Source organism: Porites lutea, chromosome 1, assembly GCF_958299795.1.
Source record: "Porites lutea chromosome 1, jaPorLute2.1, whole genome shotgun sequence".
Classification (NCBI taxonomy): Eukaryota; Metazoa; Cnidaria; class Anthozoa; order Scleractinia; family Poritidae; genus Porites; species Porites lutea.
Window position 1 is genome coordinate 48,846,145 of NC_133201.1, and position 18,614 is coordinate 48,864,758.

The window sequence follows — 18,614 nt, forward strand, 5'->3', positions numbered from 1 at the left end:
CACCGGCCTGACAGAGGATCACAAGTATGCCACCAAAGGAGGTTTCTGAAGTTATCTTTCACCTGAGAGACATCAACCAAGCAATGACCAATGCTTGGGAAAAAGAATTTGCTCCGTACTCTAATACAGTTAAGGTATACTTAAGTTTACATTCTTTTAAAAAAAATGCCATGTTTTAAAAGATGATTAATATTATTCATTCAAATATTTCATGTTTAATTGGCTTAAAATTCTTCATAGCCAGCTTGCGTTGATATGACCAAATTTGGAAAACGTTTGCAATATCTGGAAAAATGTCATCAATAGTACAGGCTACTGCCAGAAAAATGGAGTTCAACTGAGAAGCCTCGGGGAGAAGGCTGAGGGCAGGTATTTTTCACAGGTTATATTCCACAGGTCAGAGTGCAGGTCACCGTGCTACAGATAATTAAACAAGAACAGATTTGCCTCCTAACCCTAATCCTTATCCAAAATGATGTTTTTGATCGAGGGGAAATTACTTGGTTTACTTAACGATCAATAAAACAGTCAGTTGTAAAATAATGAAACCTCTCCAAGGTCAAGTGATAGCTTGGTTGTTGTGGTGGAGTAGGATCGCAGAAAAGGCAGAAAATTTTGCCCATTTTGCGAAGAAGAAATAGCTGAACATCTGCATACTGCATCAGTCAAATCCATTTTTTTTCCTTAGATGGCCAATTCCTGGAGGCTGGGATACTTGAGCTGCCAAATGCTCTGCAGTGGGGACCAAAAAAGAGAACAAATGCCCCGCCCATAATCCTTATTGCAGCAGTTTTCACTGATTGTACAGTTGAATAGTGTCACTCAGTGGCGGGATCCAAAGCGAGGACCCCCCTATCAGACCTTTGAGACTGAAATTCTTCCACCAACAGGATCATATATCACTTTTTAACTCTTACTGGCTGATTTTTTAATGAAACGCGCACTTCATTTTAACTCTAATCTTAATTCCAGGGATATTCAAAAATGTAATTTTATTGTTTTTAGGTACCCTCCTATGATCTGTTCGCCTATGCTCGCAAAGCAGTATTTCCAGAGCCAACAGCAAGGGGCGTTCACAGATTGAGAAACACGTGGTTGTCTCTACTCTCTCAGCGACTTTTGGGAGGGGGTGTGGGGGAGAAGTAATTTACCACAAAAAAGTTCAACAGTCCTTTCTGAATCAAAGTTTGGACCCCCCCAATCAAAAATTCCTGAATCCACCCCTGCCACCCTAAGCATTTTTAATGTGAAATTTTTGTTATGAATAGTTCGCAGGCAAAAAAAGTGCCATAAAATTTACATCAGTGTATAAAGCTATCTACAGGTTCTAAATAGTTTACTAGTATGAAAGGAAGGATCATACATGATCATAGAAGTATTAAAATCATTACCCGTAAATTCACATCTGTCGATAGCTTCCATAGTTCTCTCTTGAAAAGCAATGACAAAATGTATGCATAAAATCAAGAAAACATGCAAACCTGCAAAACAGGCTTCAGGTACATTAGTACACAATATTATTTTATAATTCTTTCAGTTTCTTTAAATTTTCTGGATATCAGTTTCAGTTAAGTCAAGTATACTCAGTTTGTTGTTCTTGTATAAGTATTATTAATAGAACTGGGTTAAAATATCACATCAGTTGTGAAAATAAATTGATTTGAGGACTGACATTTTATGACACCTTTATATCTTTATGTTAACATTAGGTGTCCTGTGGTGATATATTCAAAGGAGCCCCTGCAGTGGATGCTATTGTGTCACCAGCAAACAGTTTTGGTTTCATGGATGGAGGTATTGACATGGTACGAACATTAATTTGCAGAAACCTTGTTCGATCGTCACAAAATGTGGGGAAATGTCCTGGAGGAAGAGTAGTACTCAGCAAATTTTTCTGAGGCTCCCCTTCAAGGTCTCTTTTGTATATCATCTACTTACAAAATGGTAACCCCTTCCACCTACCTATAGTCACACCTCCACTAACAGCAACCTCTCCACAATCAGGCCAGTGACTTTCCTCTCTCTCCAAGGTGGCCATTGTGGAGAGGTTTGATTGTAGTTTGGAACAAAGAATGATCCCTTTTAACTGCTGTAAACAATGCACCTGCTTTTAAACATAAGTAAGGAAGTTTTCTTGTCTCTTTCACACCCATAAAATGCATCTAACAGATGGCCCTTTTTGGTCCCTTTATTATTAGGGGCTATATCTTGCTATTTGCCATAGAAAGCTAAAACATGTCTTCACATCAATTATTAAATTCCAAAAATTCTTTATTGAGTTTTGTTATTCCCAACTATGTTTGGGCATTGAAACTGTTTCCTGTCATCTACAGTTGCTGGCCATTGATGGCAAGGATAAGACATGGGTTGAAACTTGAAAAAATTGGGGTCGCATTTTTCAAGTTTTAATGCAAAAGTTAGTGCAGCTAGGGCACCCTGATAGCATGTTTTTTATATCTTCTTCATAACCCTATAGAAGCATTTTTCATATGGGTAAAGGCACTAAAGGGGGCAGGGGGGGGGGCGTATTCAACAAATGTTTATACTGGGAGGCTCCGCCCCGAGGTCCAACCCCTTACCCTTTTATATACCATTTTTCAAGAAAAAGGTACTGTCCCCTTTCGTATACCTTGTATTGACAAATGGTACCCCTTTCACATACCTTGTTTAGAACTTTACATCCTTTTTAACTGCTGTAAATACACTGTCTTTTAAGTAGGAATCATTCACAAAAATAAACCATTTTCTCGACTTTATAAAGCCATAAAATTCATCTATTAGCCCTTTTGGGCCCTTTCACAGACCCAAATGACAGTTTTTCGTACCCTTTTATATAATTCAACAAGTGAAATACATACCTTTTCATATACCTGAAGCCTAAAAAAGATACCCCTTTCAGGAGGAGCCTCCCCGTATAGGCCATCACAGGGAGTAACCCTCCCCCTGGGTAATGACTTCAACACAGAATTTACAGAACAGCTGCAATATATCTTCATGACAAGCCCCATTAATGCTGGCTTAAACATGTCCTTTTTCTAACCTTGTCTTCATTATGTTATTGACTAATTTTCTAATAATACTGTAGGTTTACATCAATCATTTTGGTTGGCAAATGCAGCACAGACTACAAGCAGTGATAAGAGTGGATTATGATGGTGAAATACCAGTGGGTCAAGCGGTAATCATAGAGACACTCCCTCCTGATAACAGTGATGAAAATTTCAAAGATCCACAATTTAATGAAGGGAAACTGATAAAATATCTTATCAGCGCTCCAACCATGAGAGTTCCAATGGATGTAATTCATAGCGTGAATGCTTACTTAGCATTCAGGGCTGTCATAAGAGCTGGTTAGTATTAACTCAAGATGTGATTCAGTACTTATAGTAACTTATCTAAATAGTTTTTAGGCCTTAACAATAGGAAACAACATTATGTGACTCTATAGTCTTACCAATTTTTTTTTATTGAGCTTAGTGCCAGTTATTGTATAAAGCTTACTACATTTCTTGTCTATTGTTTTTATAGGCTATAGACTCACCCAATCTCGATCATATTAACTGACTAGATACCATGCATAAACATGCATATTATGTAAACCTCCAGCTGTTTTACACATATTAATGCATAAAATTATCTGGCATAGCTTGCATGGCTAACAGTATAGTGTATCAAATAATACACATGTACATGTAAAATTCAGTATTTATTTTGAAGCAAATTTCACATGACCATGTTAATCCACATGCTGACTATCCAAACTGTTTGAGGCATCGTGGTGTCGCGCATGACATGTGATGCCATACATTTACTGTAATGCCCACTCTAGCTCTCAGCTTGATTTGAGTGACCGGAAGAAATGCTTCATAATAAAACACAGAAGTTTGCATCTTTTGATCTCATATGTGAATGTAAGAAAAATGAATGAATTAGATAACTTACATTTCAACTCTTCATTTTTGTGATACCTTGAACAGTTCGGATGGTACACCTGACTGAGAGTGACAGCAAGACTATCACAGTCTAGATTGGTAGAATGGTTTCAATCTAGTTCAGGTTTTCTAGCGTTATACTGCCATAATCTGAGAAAAACAAAAATCAACACCAGTTGAAATCATTTAACCTAAAATCTCATACCCAGATCTCTCTTGACCAAGTGGACAGAGTGAGATACAGGTGTATGGGTATTAGATTTAACCTTCTCGAACTCATTAATAATTCATAAAGAAAATTCAAAGGAAATTAATGTTTAATGAGTGTTTGGATATCAGATGAAAAACTGCTCATTTTTGCATCCTTAATTTCTCCTTCAAAAATGATTTTGTTTGAAAAGAAATATCAAACATTCGACACAGTATTTCATCACCAGATGAAACACCTCGAAGTTCGTCAAAAATACTCCGCTGCGCGTCGTATTTTCAACTCTCTTCTTTGTGTTTCATCTGGTGATGAAACACTGCATCTCATGTTTGATATATTACATGTCCTACTACACCAGTTCCAAAATGGTCTAATATTTTTTTCTGTTCCTACTATGTTTCAGTTAAAGATCACAACAGAACAGTGGAAAACCTAGAGGATCAGATCAACACTGTGCTTTGCCCTGGCCTAGGTACTGCAGTTGGTAGAATGCCTACAAGGCGAGCTGCATTCCAAATGAGACAGGCCTTTGAAATTTGTGCCTTGGGTAAAGAAAGTCCACTTACAAATCCAGATTGTCTTAGTGCAGTATACAATCATCACGAAGCCATGTTATGTTATTGATAACATAATACTGGTCAACATATCAACAAACATCTGCGTTAGACTTCAAAAACCCTCTGATTGCCATTAACAGTAATTTACTGTTAATGGCAATCAGAGGGTTTTTTTGGTAAAAAACAAATGATTATCATCCAGCAATTAACATGGTTGATGAAGAGACTGCAAACATGTATGATGAAGATGCATCGTTAAGGGGTATTGCCAAGTATCCATCTTTGGAAGCCATTGTAAACTATGGAAATAGGTTATTCCAGGTACCAGACAATGAGAAAAGAAACTGTGAGCCACAGGATCCCCACTCTGCTGGTCTGTATAAGTAGTATTCCTGTTGAGATTTTCCATTCTGCCAAGATTTGTCAAGATGCGGAGTGCTAGTCTATCACAGGGCCATCTTTAATATCAGGATATTGGTACCCAACACTGGCATTAAATCTTGTTCTCAGACCAAACTTTTCATCTGACTGAATTATTGACAACTGAAATACTATATTTCCTCCATTGGGCGACATTGGATGTATTCTCTAGATAAGCTGTGTTAATGACTGCAATGTTTGCCTCAGGCGTTTTCTAAAAAGTCGGTAGGTCAAAAAGTGGCATGCGTTCAAGCGAAGCATTTATCACAGAGATATTTTGTTTGCCATTTTCAAAACTTCAGTCTCAGTAGATAAGCAAAGTAGGTGCACAGAATTTCACTTCTGTATCATTTTGACAACTCTCTAAACAGTCCTCTGGCACTAAGTTTTTGCGGGTTCTGTGATGAGAAAAACGGAGCCAGAGAGTAAAATAATGGGAAATAAAGTGCTAAAAATCAGCCACAAATTTGTCCAAACTACTCTTTGAAATATGCATGAAATGTTGCCAATATCTCTTTAACTATAGAGGACAATGAGTTGGGACTCCACTATTGTGTTTCTCTTAAATAATTCTTTTTAATTCTTTAGGTCCATTTTGTGTTGTCATCAGTTTTGGCTTCAGAAAAATGAAATTTGAGAATTCAAATCGGACAAGCTCTTCAATTTTATGTGCTCTAAATGTCTGCAAACTATCACAGTTTTAGGTTAAATATACTTAGCTTATGAAGGAGAAACTTTTGAGAGTGTTGATTTTTTGATTGGCCACTAGAGAGTCACGTGAATAGTAACCATAAAAGCGTTTATAAAATCCAAAATATCCCTGGAATAAATTATTGTTGCTCAAGTGGCCTACAAGAAAATAGTTTGCTTTTGGAACATTTTGTTAGCAGGAACTGAAAGGGCCTATTAAAATTAGGTAAGCTGCAAATTTTCAGCTGTATATCTCAAAAGAAGCGATTGCAAAGGCAGCCGAAAATTAGAAGGATTTGTATAAGAAAAGAAAACTACTCTTGCCACCCGGTCACGCTTGAGTGGTTTTCCATACAAATCCCTGTAAATTTTGAAATGCTTAAATTTTCGTTAAAATTTTCCTTTACGCACGTGAGGGCTCAAATTGCCTGTCGTGAATAAAAGGAGATTTGAGCCAAGTAGTGCTTAAGGAAATATTTCACGGCAGTTTGAACATTCCGAAAAGTAGAAGGGTTTTTATGGAAAACCATTCAAGCGTGACTGGGTGGCAAGAGTTGTTTTTTATCCTTCTAAATTTCGGCGGTCGTTGCAATCGCTCCTTTTGAGATATAAGGCTGAAAATTTCCAGTTTACCTAATTTTAATATGCTCTCTCAGCTCGTGCCAACAAAATGTTTCAAAAGCGAACTGTTTTCGTGTTCACAGAATGTTGATCACGTGATCAACTAATGCAAATCTGTGAAAAGCCTTTAAAGGAATCAAAGTTATAGCCCCAAGAAATCCAAAAAAATCCTTGTACCTATGACGCCCCCATAGAATCTTTTAGCTGTCTTTAATTTGCTTTAAAAAAATTCCCAGCATGAAGGATTGTTTGAAGACTGCACCAAGGACATCTTTTTTAAAAACTAGAACTGCAGTGCTGAAGCCGATATTGTAGCCTGCGAAAACAGCCGACATTTGTGGACGCTAACACTGGTTTCCTGACTGACGACGGTCGGGTCAAAAGGACCAATGAAAAGTTGAAAACACGATCCATAAATCGACAGCAGCATCAACCACAGGAAATAACTACGAGGACATGAATCACCTTCAATAATATAAGACTCAGTGCGGCAAAAATAAGATTTGCTCAGTCAAAGTTCAGTTCATGTTCAAACACATCGACGAGATCAGAAAGAAAAGAGGGAAAATCTGCAATGCAATGCTGATTGTACTACGTGAAAATTAACTCTGCAAGACATCAACACGACACCGAAAGAACTCAAAACAGAGCGGGATTGTAGCCATAGACAGCTGTTTCGCCCTTTTTGGGGCTCGTCAGTATGGCGTAACAACCAGAGAAAGCTCTGATGAAAAAGATCCGCGCACTCTGCTTTTAAGCCCTGACCCAGAACTCTCAACACCCACAGAATCACGCCATACCACGTGTCTTCTGAGGGGCAAGAGTCCAAGTGCCAAGTTGATGTCTCACAGAGAAATAAAGAATTGGCCAAAATCAACCTCAAAAACATGGACAGAACCATTCAGGAATTACAGCATATCGGATCTATAAAAGATCTACGACCCAAAAATTATTAAAGTACAAACATTAACCACAAAGGACTGCAAAGGACCGCAAACGAATATGCCGAAGAACATTAGTTATCAATAGGCCATTTGCGATGGCGTCATTTTACTACTATGACCAGGATCCTTCAGGGTTTTGCTTTCTTGTGCAAATTAGGGCTTTTGTTAATTAAACCTTCCTGGGGCTACCAAATTTAAATGTGAAAAGAAAATCCAAAAGAATTCTGGTCGTAGTAGTAAGATGACGCCATCGTGCAAATGGCCTATTATTCGTCGAGCCCGAATGCAGGGCTCTGAGTCAATAGCCCATGGGGCCGGAGGCCGAATGGGCTGTTGACACAGAGGCCATGAGGGCGAGAGAAATAATTGTTTTGGTAAAATCCTAGTTGGTCAAAATATCGAGACAGAACAACTTTAGCTAGCAAAATGCGATTCAGCCGCCACTGTTTTGGTTTTCAAAGCCGGCGCTTTTCGCTACTAGTGGGCTATCATATATAGCCTAGTAGTAGCTCAACTAATCACAACGCAGCATTGATAATAGACCACTAGTTGGATTTTACTAACCGTGATTGGATATTCACTGATTGAGTAGCCAATCAGAGCGCGCGAAAAACACTATCCACTGTTTTAGTATAAACTCAATAGAAAGTATTCGTAACTTGAGCTTCTGCCTCGCTGTGCGATCAATGTGTGACAAATTTGTAACCTCGCGAGGCGAGGTTGCTTCGTTAGGCATCGGTTTTGAGCATTGCTTTGAGCACTTTTTCCCGCAAAAATGGAAGTACGGTTCCGTATGCGTGCGCATCCACAATACGATAAAACAAAAAGAAGTAAATGCTATCAAAACATCAGAAATACTATCTTCTAGTCTCCGGTTTTTGCTGTCTGATTTGTAAGGCCTGTTTGATACTCAAAATTCGTGGGAAAATCGATCTAAAAATTAAACTGATCTGTGAACACGCTGTTGGATGGGCACAAGGGAGTGGTAAACGCCAGCGTGTTGACACAACTTTTTTTGTCATCGATTTCTACCGATTGGTATCAGAAATCAATTATAATCGAATTTTATCGATTATTAGCCCGTTCCAGGCTCCAAGATAGTCTCACCTTTTTTCGCTCGTTCGCACTGGCCGAGAGCCTCGCTCCGGCTAATCGATTATCGGTGTATCGATTGACTACGCCTGACGTAGGAAACGACTATCACTCATGCAGCAAATTGGATTATGAATATTCGCGGGGAGAAAAAACAACAACAAAATAATTAGCCTCAGGATTCACTTTATTTTAAATAACCTGACTTATGAACAGAGTCTTGTACAGCTGGTGGTCGTTACTTGAACCTCCTACTTAATTACAGAAATTATAAAATTGCTTGGTTTTACTTTTAATTAGTTAACGTTAAAGAACTACATGGTTACCAAAATAATTTATTGTGTCCTTGGGGTTCAAGAAGCTATAATTTACATACATTCTAGCACTTTGAATATTAACACCTTCTTTATTGTCTTTATGAAACACATAAGTTCTACGAAATAAGCTTGACGGTTACAAAAACATCATCATCAGTGTAATTACGAATTTTGTGTACTACACCAGACGATGCATCGGCAGTTCTGTCATTTCAGTGACTGTTGTCCAGTCATCATACTTTATGAATTTCCTTTCAATTCTACCATCAGCACTTTTATCGAGCATCTAGCTGTACAATGTTGAGTTGCACAATCTGTTCATTCCCTGGAACAAACAAAATACCACGTTACTTTCAGTGTCATTCCCTGTTTTCAGTGTTTTCCAAACACCACAACCGACTGCGAATCTTGTTTTGGCAACAGGCAGTTTATTCTAATTATCATTATTCCTTACTCAATAAACCACTAGATATTGTAGTAACATGAAGTACTAACTGACCGCTGACCGGCGGTAGAGCTGTCATTAGGGAGAGCTGTATGAATCTATCGTATTAAAATATGTTGTGTTGATGCTGTCGTCTCTGTACCTCTTCGGACTCAACATGGTGTCAGAAGCGTGACCTTCCTACTAGCCTACAGTTGCGGAGATCAAACCAATCGGAGAAACGGATCAAATACTGAGACGAATTGACCGGTCAAACTTCACGCGGATCCTACGCACGTGGTTCAAAACAAGATGGCGGAAAGCATGCCATTCGCCAAACCACCGGAACCGCTGGAAATTTCGATGGGAAATCCTGCTCACTCGTGGGAAAAATGGAAACAAAAATTCGAAATTTACCTCAAGGCAACTGGAGCTTCAAAGAAACCCGATGAAATGAAAGTGGGGCTGCTATTAAACCACATCGGCGAGCCGTGTTTGGAAATTTACTCGAATTTCACCTACCTACCTGAGCGTGACGACCCCGCGGGAGGAGAAGAGAAACTTCCAGCCGAAGACTCCGACAACTACGCGACCGTTGTGGCAAAGTTTGATGAATACTTTCAAAAACGGGACCCTCAACTCATGCTGCGAGAGAAATTTTGGCTTCACCTCAAACGAGAGCCCACACAGACCTTTGATTCGTGGGTGGTGACTGTCAAGGAAAGAGCCGCCGAGTGCAAGTTCCCAGCCGATTTCTATGAGCAAGCAGTTAGAGACAAACTTACCTTTTCCTGCAAGGAAGACAATTACAAGCTAAAACTCTATGACGAGGGAGCAGCCCTTTCACTCGAAAAGGCAGTGAAAATCCTGTCTTTGAAGGAAGCAACAAAACGTGAGTTACACGAATCAAAAACCGCAGAGATTGAGAGCGTCACACCGCGAGGGAACAGGCAAGACCCTCATGCTGGTCAAGATACAGAGCAAAGGAACCAGCGAGACTTCAAGAGGAAGCCCTTCCAAACAAGTGGCCGGAACTGTGGGTATTGCAACCGCCGACACCCCCCGGGCAAGAAGAACTGCCCAGCGGCAGATACACGATGCAGCAAGTGCAACAAAATGGGACATTTCCCTATCATATGCAAGAGTGTACCTCCAAAGACGGTCAACGAAGTTCTTGCAAGCGAGGATAACTTTAGCCTCACATTTGTGGGAGGGGTTTATACACCCACTAGTCCAAACACCTCCAAGGCCGAACCAGCAATAAACTCTCAAACCAGTAGGTCCGACCCTGGATGGCATGTCAACCTCAAGGTTCAAGACCAAGAGACGCTGGCATGGTGCATCGACACAGGAGCACAAGTGTCTGTGATGCCTGAGCACATCTACAAGTCTTCATATGGAACACTTTCAAAATCTGACAGAGAACTTGTCGGAGCAGGGGATGTTCCTTTAAAGACCCTTGGATGTGCAGTCATGAACCTCCAACAAGACGAAACAGTCATTAAAGAACGAGTGTACGTAGTCAGTGGGGCATCCAAGTTGCTTCTGGGGATACCCGCCATCCGAAGTCTTGGTCTTATCCATGAAATCCCTGGGACATACAGTGTTAAAGCTTTCCATCAAATGCCTGATAGCCATCCACTCCAAGCAGGGACCAAGGAGGACATTGTCAAGCAGTACCCATCACTTTTTCAAGGCCTTGGCAAATTGGAGGGTGAGCATACAATTCAATTGAAGGAAGGGGCCACACCCTTTTGTTTGACCACTCCCAGGCGAGTACCACTGCCACTAATGAAGCAAGTGCAAGAGGAGATCAAGCGTATGGAACAACTGGACGTTATTGAACCAGTGGATGAGCCGACAGAATGGTGTTCACCGATTGTGGTAGTGCCAAAGGCCGATGGCAGGGTGCGGATATGTGTTGATCTTACCAGGCTTAACCAAGCGGTCCGCCGAGAAGTCTATCAAATGCCAACAGTTGAAGAGACCCTGGGAAGCCTAACAGAAGGCTCAGTCTTCTCCAAACTTGATGCCAACTCAGGGTTTCATCAGATAGTCCTAAACCCAGAAAGTGCCAAGCTAACTACCTTTATCACGCCCTTCGGCCGTTACATGTTCAAGCGTCTTCCCTTCGGCATATCCTCAGCCCCAGAACATTTCCAAAAGAGGATGGACAAAGAACTCTCTGGAATAGAAGGGGTCAAGTGCCGCATGGATGATATTCTAATCATCGGGAAAGACCAAGCGGAACATGACAAACGACTTAAGCAAGTCCTTGACAGGCTAGTCGAGAGGAAACTAACACTCAACCTTGAGAAGTGTTTATTTTCTCAATCCAGGTTGCAATACTTGGGCCAAATCATTGTTAGTGATGGAATCAGGAAAGACCCCTCCAAGATCAAAGCCATCACCGACATGGCAGAACCCCAGAACATTGCAGACCTGAGACGTTTCCTGGGTTTGGTCAACCACCTTATGAAGTTTTGCCCAAATCTGGCTGAGACGACGAAACCCTTAAGAGACTTGCTCAAGAAGGAGAACGCGTGGGTGTGGGGCACAGCCCAACAAGAAGCCTTCCGACAGCTGAAAGTAGACATGGCATCCGACCAAGTTCTTGCACTGTACGATCCAGAGAAGGAGACCGTGGTCTCATCTGATGCCAGCAGTTTTGGACTTGGTGCAGTCCTCGTGCAGAAGCAGCCGTCCGGTGAAATGAGGCCAGTGGCTTATGCTAGCAGATCAATGACCGAGACAGAGCGTCGTTATGCCCAGATCGAAAAAGAGGCCTTGGCTATCACATGGGCACTTGAACACTGGGCTGAATTCTTGATCGGAATGAGATTTAAAGTGGAAACCGATCAGAAGCCATTGATTCCATTGTTTTCCACAAAGCTGATTGACGAGCTACCAGTAAGCATACAACGCTTCAGGATGAGACTCATGAGATTTGACTTTCCCATCGCACATGTTCCTGGTAAACTCTTGTACACAGCTGATTCATTGTCTCGATCCCCCCAGGAGGGTAAAGCCCAGGAGCCTAAGTCATGGGACGACCTACATGACGAAGTCGAGTGCTATGTGAATGCTGTATTGGTAACCCTACCTGCCTCCGACCAGCGGTTAGATGAGATACGTTCTGAGTTGAAGAGCGATGACACACTTAAAACTGTGATGCAGTATGTGCAGAATGGATGGCCTGAAGAGAAACGAAGAGTCCACGGGCCAATAGCTAAATACTGGAGTGAACGTGGCAACATCTCCCTCCACGACGGCCTGCTCCTGAGAGGACAACGAATCATTATTCCTCCGAGGCTGCGGGCAGATGTATTAAGGCGTCTTCATGATGGTCATCAAGGAATTACCAAAACACGTGCAAATGCGGCCTCCTCAGTGTGGTGGCCTGGAATCTCCCAAGACATCACAAGAGTCGTGCAGAACTGCGCCATGTGCGAGAAATATCGCAGAGAACGCATTGAGCCAATGAAAGGTACTGATTTTCCAGAACGACCGTGGAGCAGAGTTGGCGTAGACTTCTTTCAGCACCAGGATAAACATTACCTCCTAGCCGTAGATTACTTTTCAAGAGATGTAGAGATAAGTCAAGTGTCCAAGAATGTAAACTCTGCCCAGACTATCCTGCAACTTAAGAAGATCTTCAGTCGACATGGGATTCCAGACATCTTATTTAGCGACAATGGCCCCCAGTTTGATTCACACGAGTTCACTAACTTCTCCACAGACTGGCAGTTTCAACACATAACATCGTCTCCAAGATACCCCCAGTCCAACGGTGAAGTGGAAAGGGCGGTCCAAACTATGAAGGCGGTCTTGAATAAGAGTAATGACGAATACTTGGCTCTCCTGAATTACAGAGATACTCCATTGCACCACGGTTACTCTCCAGCACAATTGAGCATGGGTCGGAAACTTCGTACAAGAGTCCCCTGTCGCCCGGAGGAGCTAAAGCCAGAGACCCCAGACCGTGATCACATCAGAAGGAAAGAGAAGGAGTACCGAGCTAAGATGAAATTCGATTATGACCATAGACACAAAGTAGTAGAGGGAAAGGAACTGTCACCCGGTGACCGCATTTGGATCCCCGATTTAAAAGAGGAAGGAACAGTGATTAAGCCACACGAGAGTCCAAGATCTGTAATCATACAGACCCAAAACGGACAAGTGAGAAGAAACCGCCGGATGACAAGAAGAGTTCTGGTGGGAAGTTCTCCGGTCCCACCCCAGAATGAAGACTATGAGAATCATGAGCCGATACCAACAAGAGAGAGGAACCCAGACGTATCCTCAGCTCCTGGAGCCAGCCAAGAAGACTATGTAGAACTACCTGTCCCTGGGGACCAACCAGCAGTGGACAAGCCCTTGCAGCCTGAACCGATGCTGACACGCCTTAGACCTAGAGGAGCTCTAAGAAGACCGGACAGACTTATCGAACAATGCTAAGATTAGTTTCACTTTAGGACACTGGAGAACTGCGTTGTCCTTATTGACATTTAGTTAACTTAAAAAAAAAAAAAAAGGAAGATGTAGTAACATGAAGTACTAACTGACCGCTGACCGGCGGTAGAGCTGTCATTAGGGAGAGCTGTATGAATCTATCGTATTAAAGTATGTTGTGTTGATGCTGTCGTCTCTGTACCTCTTCGGACTCAACAGATATATCTACGCAAGAGTTCATATTTGATACGCTGACTACGTCCATACAATAACTGTTTCATAATGATCAAAGAGAAACACAAGGTACAAAAAACAAAACAATCAGAAATAGTGTCTATGGGGTGAGTGGGTGGGAAATTTGAAATTCAAATATACTAGAAAAGCTTAATCTTGCTTGCCTGTTGCAGGGCCTGAGGAGCTAAAATACTCAAGCCTTGCTCTGATAATATCAAAAATTGAGCAATAGTCTAGCTGGCGTGGAGTATTACAATTTGTTCTCAGAAGTCTAATGCTCAATACTGAATTAGGCTAGGGCGACTCTGCTTGCTCTCAGCCCACGCCTCTCCTTTATTATTGTCTAGATTCATACTAATGAGACTAATTAATATTCACTAAATCATCGTGTTACCGTTCATATTTGAGGCCTCTTTCGTTATTATTTGCTAATATATCTTTCTTTGCCTTTCAGCCGACAGTGCAAAATGCGATTCATCTTTTAGCAATACGAAAACTGTGGAACTGTAGCGGCGCAGTTTGGCATATCTAACAGTTTTTTGGTTGTGGCCGGGATCATGCCCTCTTAATGATCATATATTCTGCGGTTTACAGATATATATTCTGCGGGGTTGTAATAATCAATCGTAGGTCTTTTTGCTGTACTGAATCATTTGAAAGGTTAAGTATTCTGTAAGTTAAAATACAATAGTTTCCATAAACGATACATCTTTGTATCTTTCAAATACTGTTAATTTTGGCTTCGAACGAAGGTGTACGTTTCATTGGGTATAGGGGCTGTGTCAGGCAGTCCAGTTCATTTTGTTTAATTTTGCCAAGTACTCGCCCTCAATCGCTATGGAACTTAAAGTAAACAAAGAAATTACAGTAAATGACAAAATCAGAGATCCGAGACAAACAAATATGTCTCCTGAGCGTTGTTTTTAAAGTTGCAAGCAGCAGGGATCAACTTTGAAATACTGTTAGGCTGAACAGTTTTCAAAAACCCTAATTTCAATCCGTTTCAATCTTCTTCAGTTTTGTCCATCTGTGGCATCTGTTATTTCTGTTATGTTATTTTAACCTTCCTTTAAAGTTTGAAGGGGTTATTTTTGTGTTTCCCTCAATTTATCGGTTATTTTGTAATTTCCTAATTTGGCTGACTTTCAACTCAATGCAAAGGCGTCGTGTAGAAAATTGATTCATGCACTTGTTCATGTACATGTTGCACACAGCTCGTAAAGTTTTCTCCTTCTTCTTTTCTCATTGATTTGAGACTTTTTTGAATCTGTTTTCAGCTTCAAGAATCAAAACTATCACGACGACAAAGGCTAGCTTTAGAGAAAAATATTAATCAAACGTTAGTCTGCTTTAAGAACTAATCACAGTTTAGCTTTTAGGGTAAGGGTATGGCCTGTCGGCTGCCATTTCTTAGTCCCCTGAGTAGAGGCAAGAAATATGTCAGTTCCACCTGACTGACCTCTGTTGAGAGGTCAATCCCGGCATAGGCACTAGCTTCCGTTTTTGCGTAGGAACATGTCGCCTGACTGGCCTCTAATGACGGGGCCAATCGATTTGTAAACAATGAACAGATAACGGAGACAAAAATTAACGACTACAATAGGCTAAAAATAAGCTACAAGATAATCCTTCTTTGGATAAAAACCTTTAATGAGATTCCGATACGGACAGCCAAGAAGGGCAAATCATGTAAGAACATCGAAAGGCAACATTAGCATTTTAGGGAACTGCCATCAGGCAAAATAAGGAGTTCGAGAAATTTTCTTCTCATCGGTCACTACTAGACTGTTATACTGGGTGGAAGAGAATAAAATGACCTTGACAGAACTTTTTGAGACTCAAATCGTCATTATAAGAATCGCAATACCTTTCAGTATCCCCTCTGCCTCTGCTCAAAATAGACGTTTTTAACAAAAAAAAGAAAGAAAGAAAAGAGGACAGCACGGTGTCGGATACAGATCTTCAAGCAAGTAGGGACCCGCTCATCCAGACCCAATGATAATATGGGGCCCTGCCTCGAAAACAACTTTTCTCGGCCCTACGAGCTTCATTTTGGTCGATCTAAAAATTAGATAGGGGCCCCTGGGCCGAGGCCGCTTCCCAAGATCCGCCACTGGCTTATCGAGTATTTACTAAATTTCTGACTGACCTATATAATATTCCGCGAATGTTATCGGGACCGTAGTCATCATCTTCTTTTGGTTTCCGCCGATGTCGAAGGCCTTGCTGGAGACTGCTTGTGGTTCTTTTATACGAGACGGCTCTTTCCACGTTCATTACACATCGCAGAATAATGGCCAACATAATGCAACCCATAACTCCAAACAGGACAAAAACTGCCCCCAAGAAAGCCAGTGCCTGATCTAGTAACATGACTCCCTCTTATGTCGTTTTTGCTGCGCTTTTGATGAATGCTTTGTAGTGCTGTCGGACGCCGTGTGCTCCCGAGGCAAACGGACCCCAAAATCTAATTAACGCTCGCGCGGCCGTGCGTGACTAGATTTGGCGCCCGAAAAGAATGAGGAACACACTAAAAACACTTAAGACTGGAACCGAAACACTGAAACAGCTACAATAGTTTTCCCCAAAACACTTGAATTTATTCCAAGAATAACTTTCTCGTTAGCACATTTCATCATATAGGTATATAGTACTAAAGTGATGACGTCATAAAAATGAAATTTCTGAAATTATGGGATTTGTCAGGATATTCTGAAAGAACAATGTCCAAGAGGCCTACTTGCCAAAAATGAGCATTTCGGGGCAAGTTGTCTCTGAGATCGTAGCCCAGTTATACTCAGAAAACTCCATACAAACCCTACTAATTTTTTTGGGGGTCGACCCAAAAAATATTTAGAAGGGTTTGTATGGAATTTTGTAAGCATAATTGGGCTACGATCTCAGAGACAATTTGCCCCCAAATGCTCGTTTTTGGCAAGTAGGCCTCTTGGACATTGTCCTTTCAGAATATCCTGACAAATCGCATAATTTCAGAAATTTCATTTTTATGACATCACACTTTAGTACTCTATACGCGTAGGTTATAAACCTACGATCAGAACCGGGGAGGGAATATAGAGGTACAGACATACGTAAAGCCCAGAATCGCGACAACATGACCGCAGGCTGTTTTGATATTGCTACATAATTCTTGATTATTCTATGAATAACAGTGGATCATTCAATGTCAATGAGCGTTTTTCTACCACAGTTTTTTCTGCCCTAATTATAAAGCAGCCTAAGGGTGGAATTAATGCATTTGAACTCTACCACCACAACAACTAATTACATAACAAATGTCGTCTCAGGTATAGTCCGTATAAGGATATTCTAACGTCCCGGACAATTTCATATATTTGGCATAGGTCGCGCTTGGGAAAAGTTTTCATCATTTCCGGCTACAAAAACACGAAAATTCGAAACCGCAACCGGAAAAGAAAACTTTTAGTCAAATCGAGGAGGGTCGCACTAGTAGATACTAGTGGGAGTTAATTGTCGTTGTTTTGACACATTGAGAACTAAAGAAGGCCAGAAACCAGAGAACATAATCTCTTCGTACTCTGATCATTTGGCGTAGGATCGTTTTCCTCCTTCCCCAGTTTCAGGAGGATGGGAGAAATAAAGAAAATAAAGTGCTTGGCTACAAAGACTGCATTTAGCTCGGAGAATAACAAACCTGTGACGGTACTTGCCTTGGTAGAGAGTTCCCGTAATAAGGTTAAAATAGCAAAGGATTACAAGCTTACGAATTGCTCTGTCGCAGGGAGTTTTCGCAAAAACGTTAAAATGGCGAAAAGTAGTAGTAGCCTCGTCCGTCCACAACGAAAGCGCGAAGGTCAGAAAATTTCTACGCTTGTTTCAGCTTGATCGTGTTTCAAATTGGTCACGTCTTTGATGTTTTTTGCAATTTTCAAAGTTTTTTCCAACTTGAACACTTGGGGTCGCACTTGGCAATGTGCCACGATGACTGATTTTTACCGCAAGGTAAACAAATTCTTCCAGAAATTTGCCAAGTGCGACCCATGCCTTTGTCCATATGCTGCTTGTGTGCCCGTCAGCTGGCCCTCTGTTCAGTTGTTGATTAGGCACTGACTGGGAAAAGTGTCATAAGAATAAAAAATCCGATAAGATCCACTACATCTTAGATAGTATCTTGAGACTTTTTGCTGGCGATGCTGTTTACTAATTACAGATCAATCAACACAATAAATGAGTGTTATCCTGCAGATTGTTATTGATCATGACATGGCACGATGAGGATATCTAGGAAGAAGGAACCTGCGTTGATGGATTAATATATAGATTTAGCCACGGCTAAAAGCGAAGCTCCCATTAATAAATTTATAATTTATATCAAACAATAAACCTGTAATCCACAAATCAATTCATGTGACTTCTGAGGGAAAGGCTAAGTGAAACATCTTACATCGAGTTGATAGCCTTATATGTACACCCAAACAATAGCAAACATCTTCCATAATGGCTCTTGATCACAGCTGTAGATAAGGTCTCGAAAACAAATTCGTGGAAAACAAATCAGGCGAATTTTTTTGCGTTCGATAGGTTTACTTTAAAAATTCTTGCCAACAAATCTGGGGGTGTGTAAACCAACCTTTAATACTTTTTATACATCACATCTGAGGTGAAACAATACTTACAATAATATTTATCATACAGACCTCGGACAGAATGCGGTATTTCACAATTTTTCAAGACAAATTTA

At 41.0% G+C, this 18,614-nt stretch overlaps 1 protein-coding gene across 2 annotated transcripts; it reads left to right on the forward strand.

Moving 5' to 3' along the window:
- Positions 1–11: 11 nt before the first annotated feature.
- Positions 12–4,795, forward strand: LOC140939359 (uncharacterized). Of its 2 annotated transcripts, none has more exons than XM_073388842.1 (4): positions 12–134; positions 1,710–1,794; positions 3,086–3,350; positions 4,544–4,795. In XM_073388842.1, exons 1-4 carry the CDS (start codon positions 91–93, stop codon positions 4,762–4,764), a joined length of 615 nt encoding a protein of 204 aa, XP_073244943.1. In that variant the 5' UTR covers positions 12–90; the 3' UTR covers positions 4,765–4,795. The 2 variants fall into 2 exon arrangements, with proteins under 2 accessions (XP_073244943.1, XP_073244942.1); XM_073388841.1 differs by having other exon boundaries at positions 18–134; positions 1,710–1,805.
- The last annotated feature ends 13,819 nt before the right edge of the window (positions 4,796–18,614 follow it).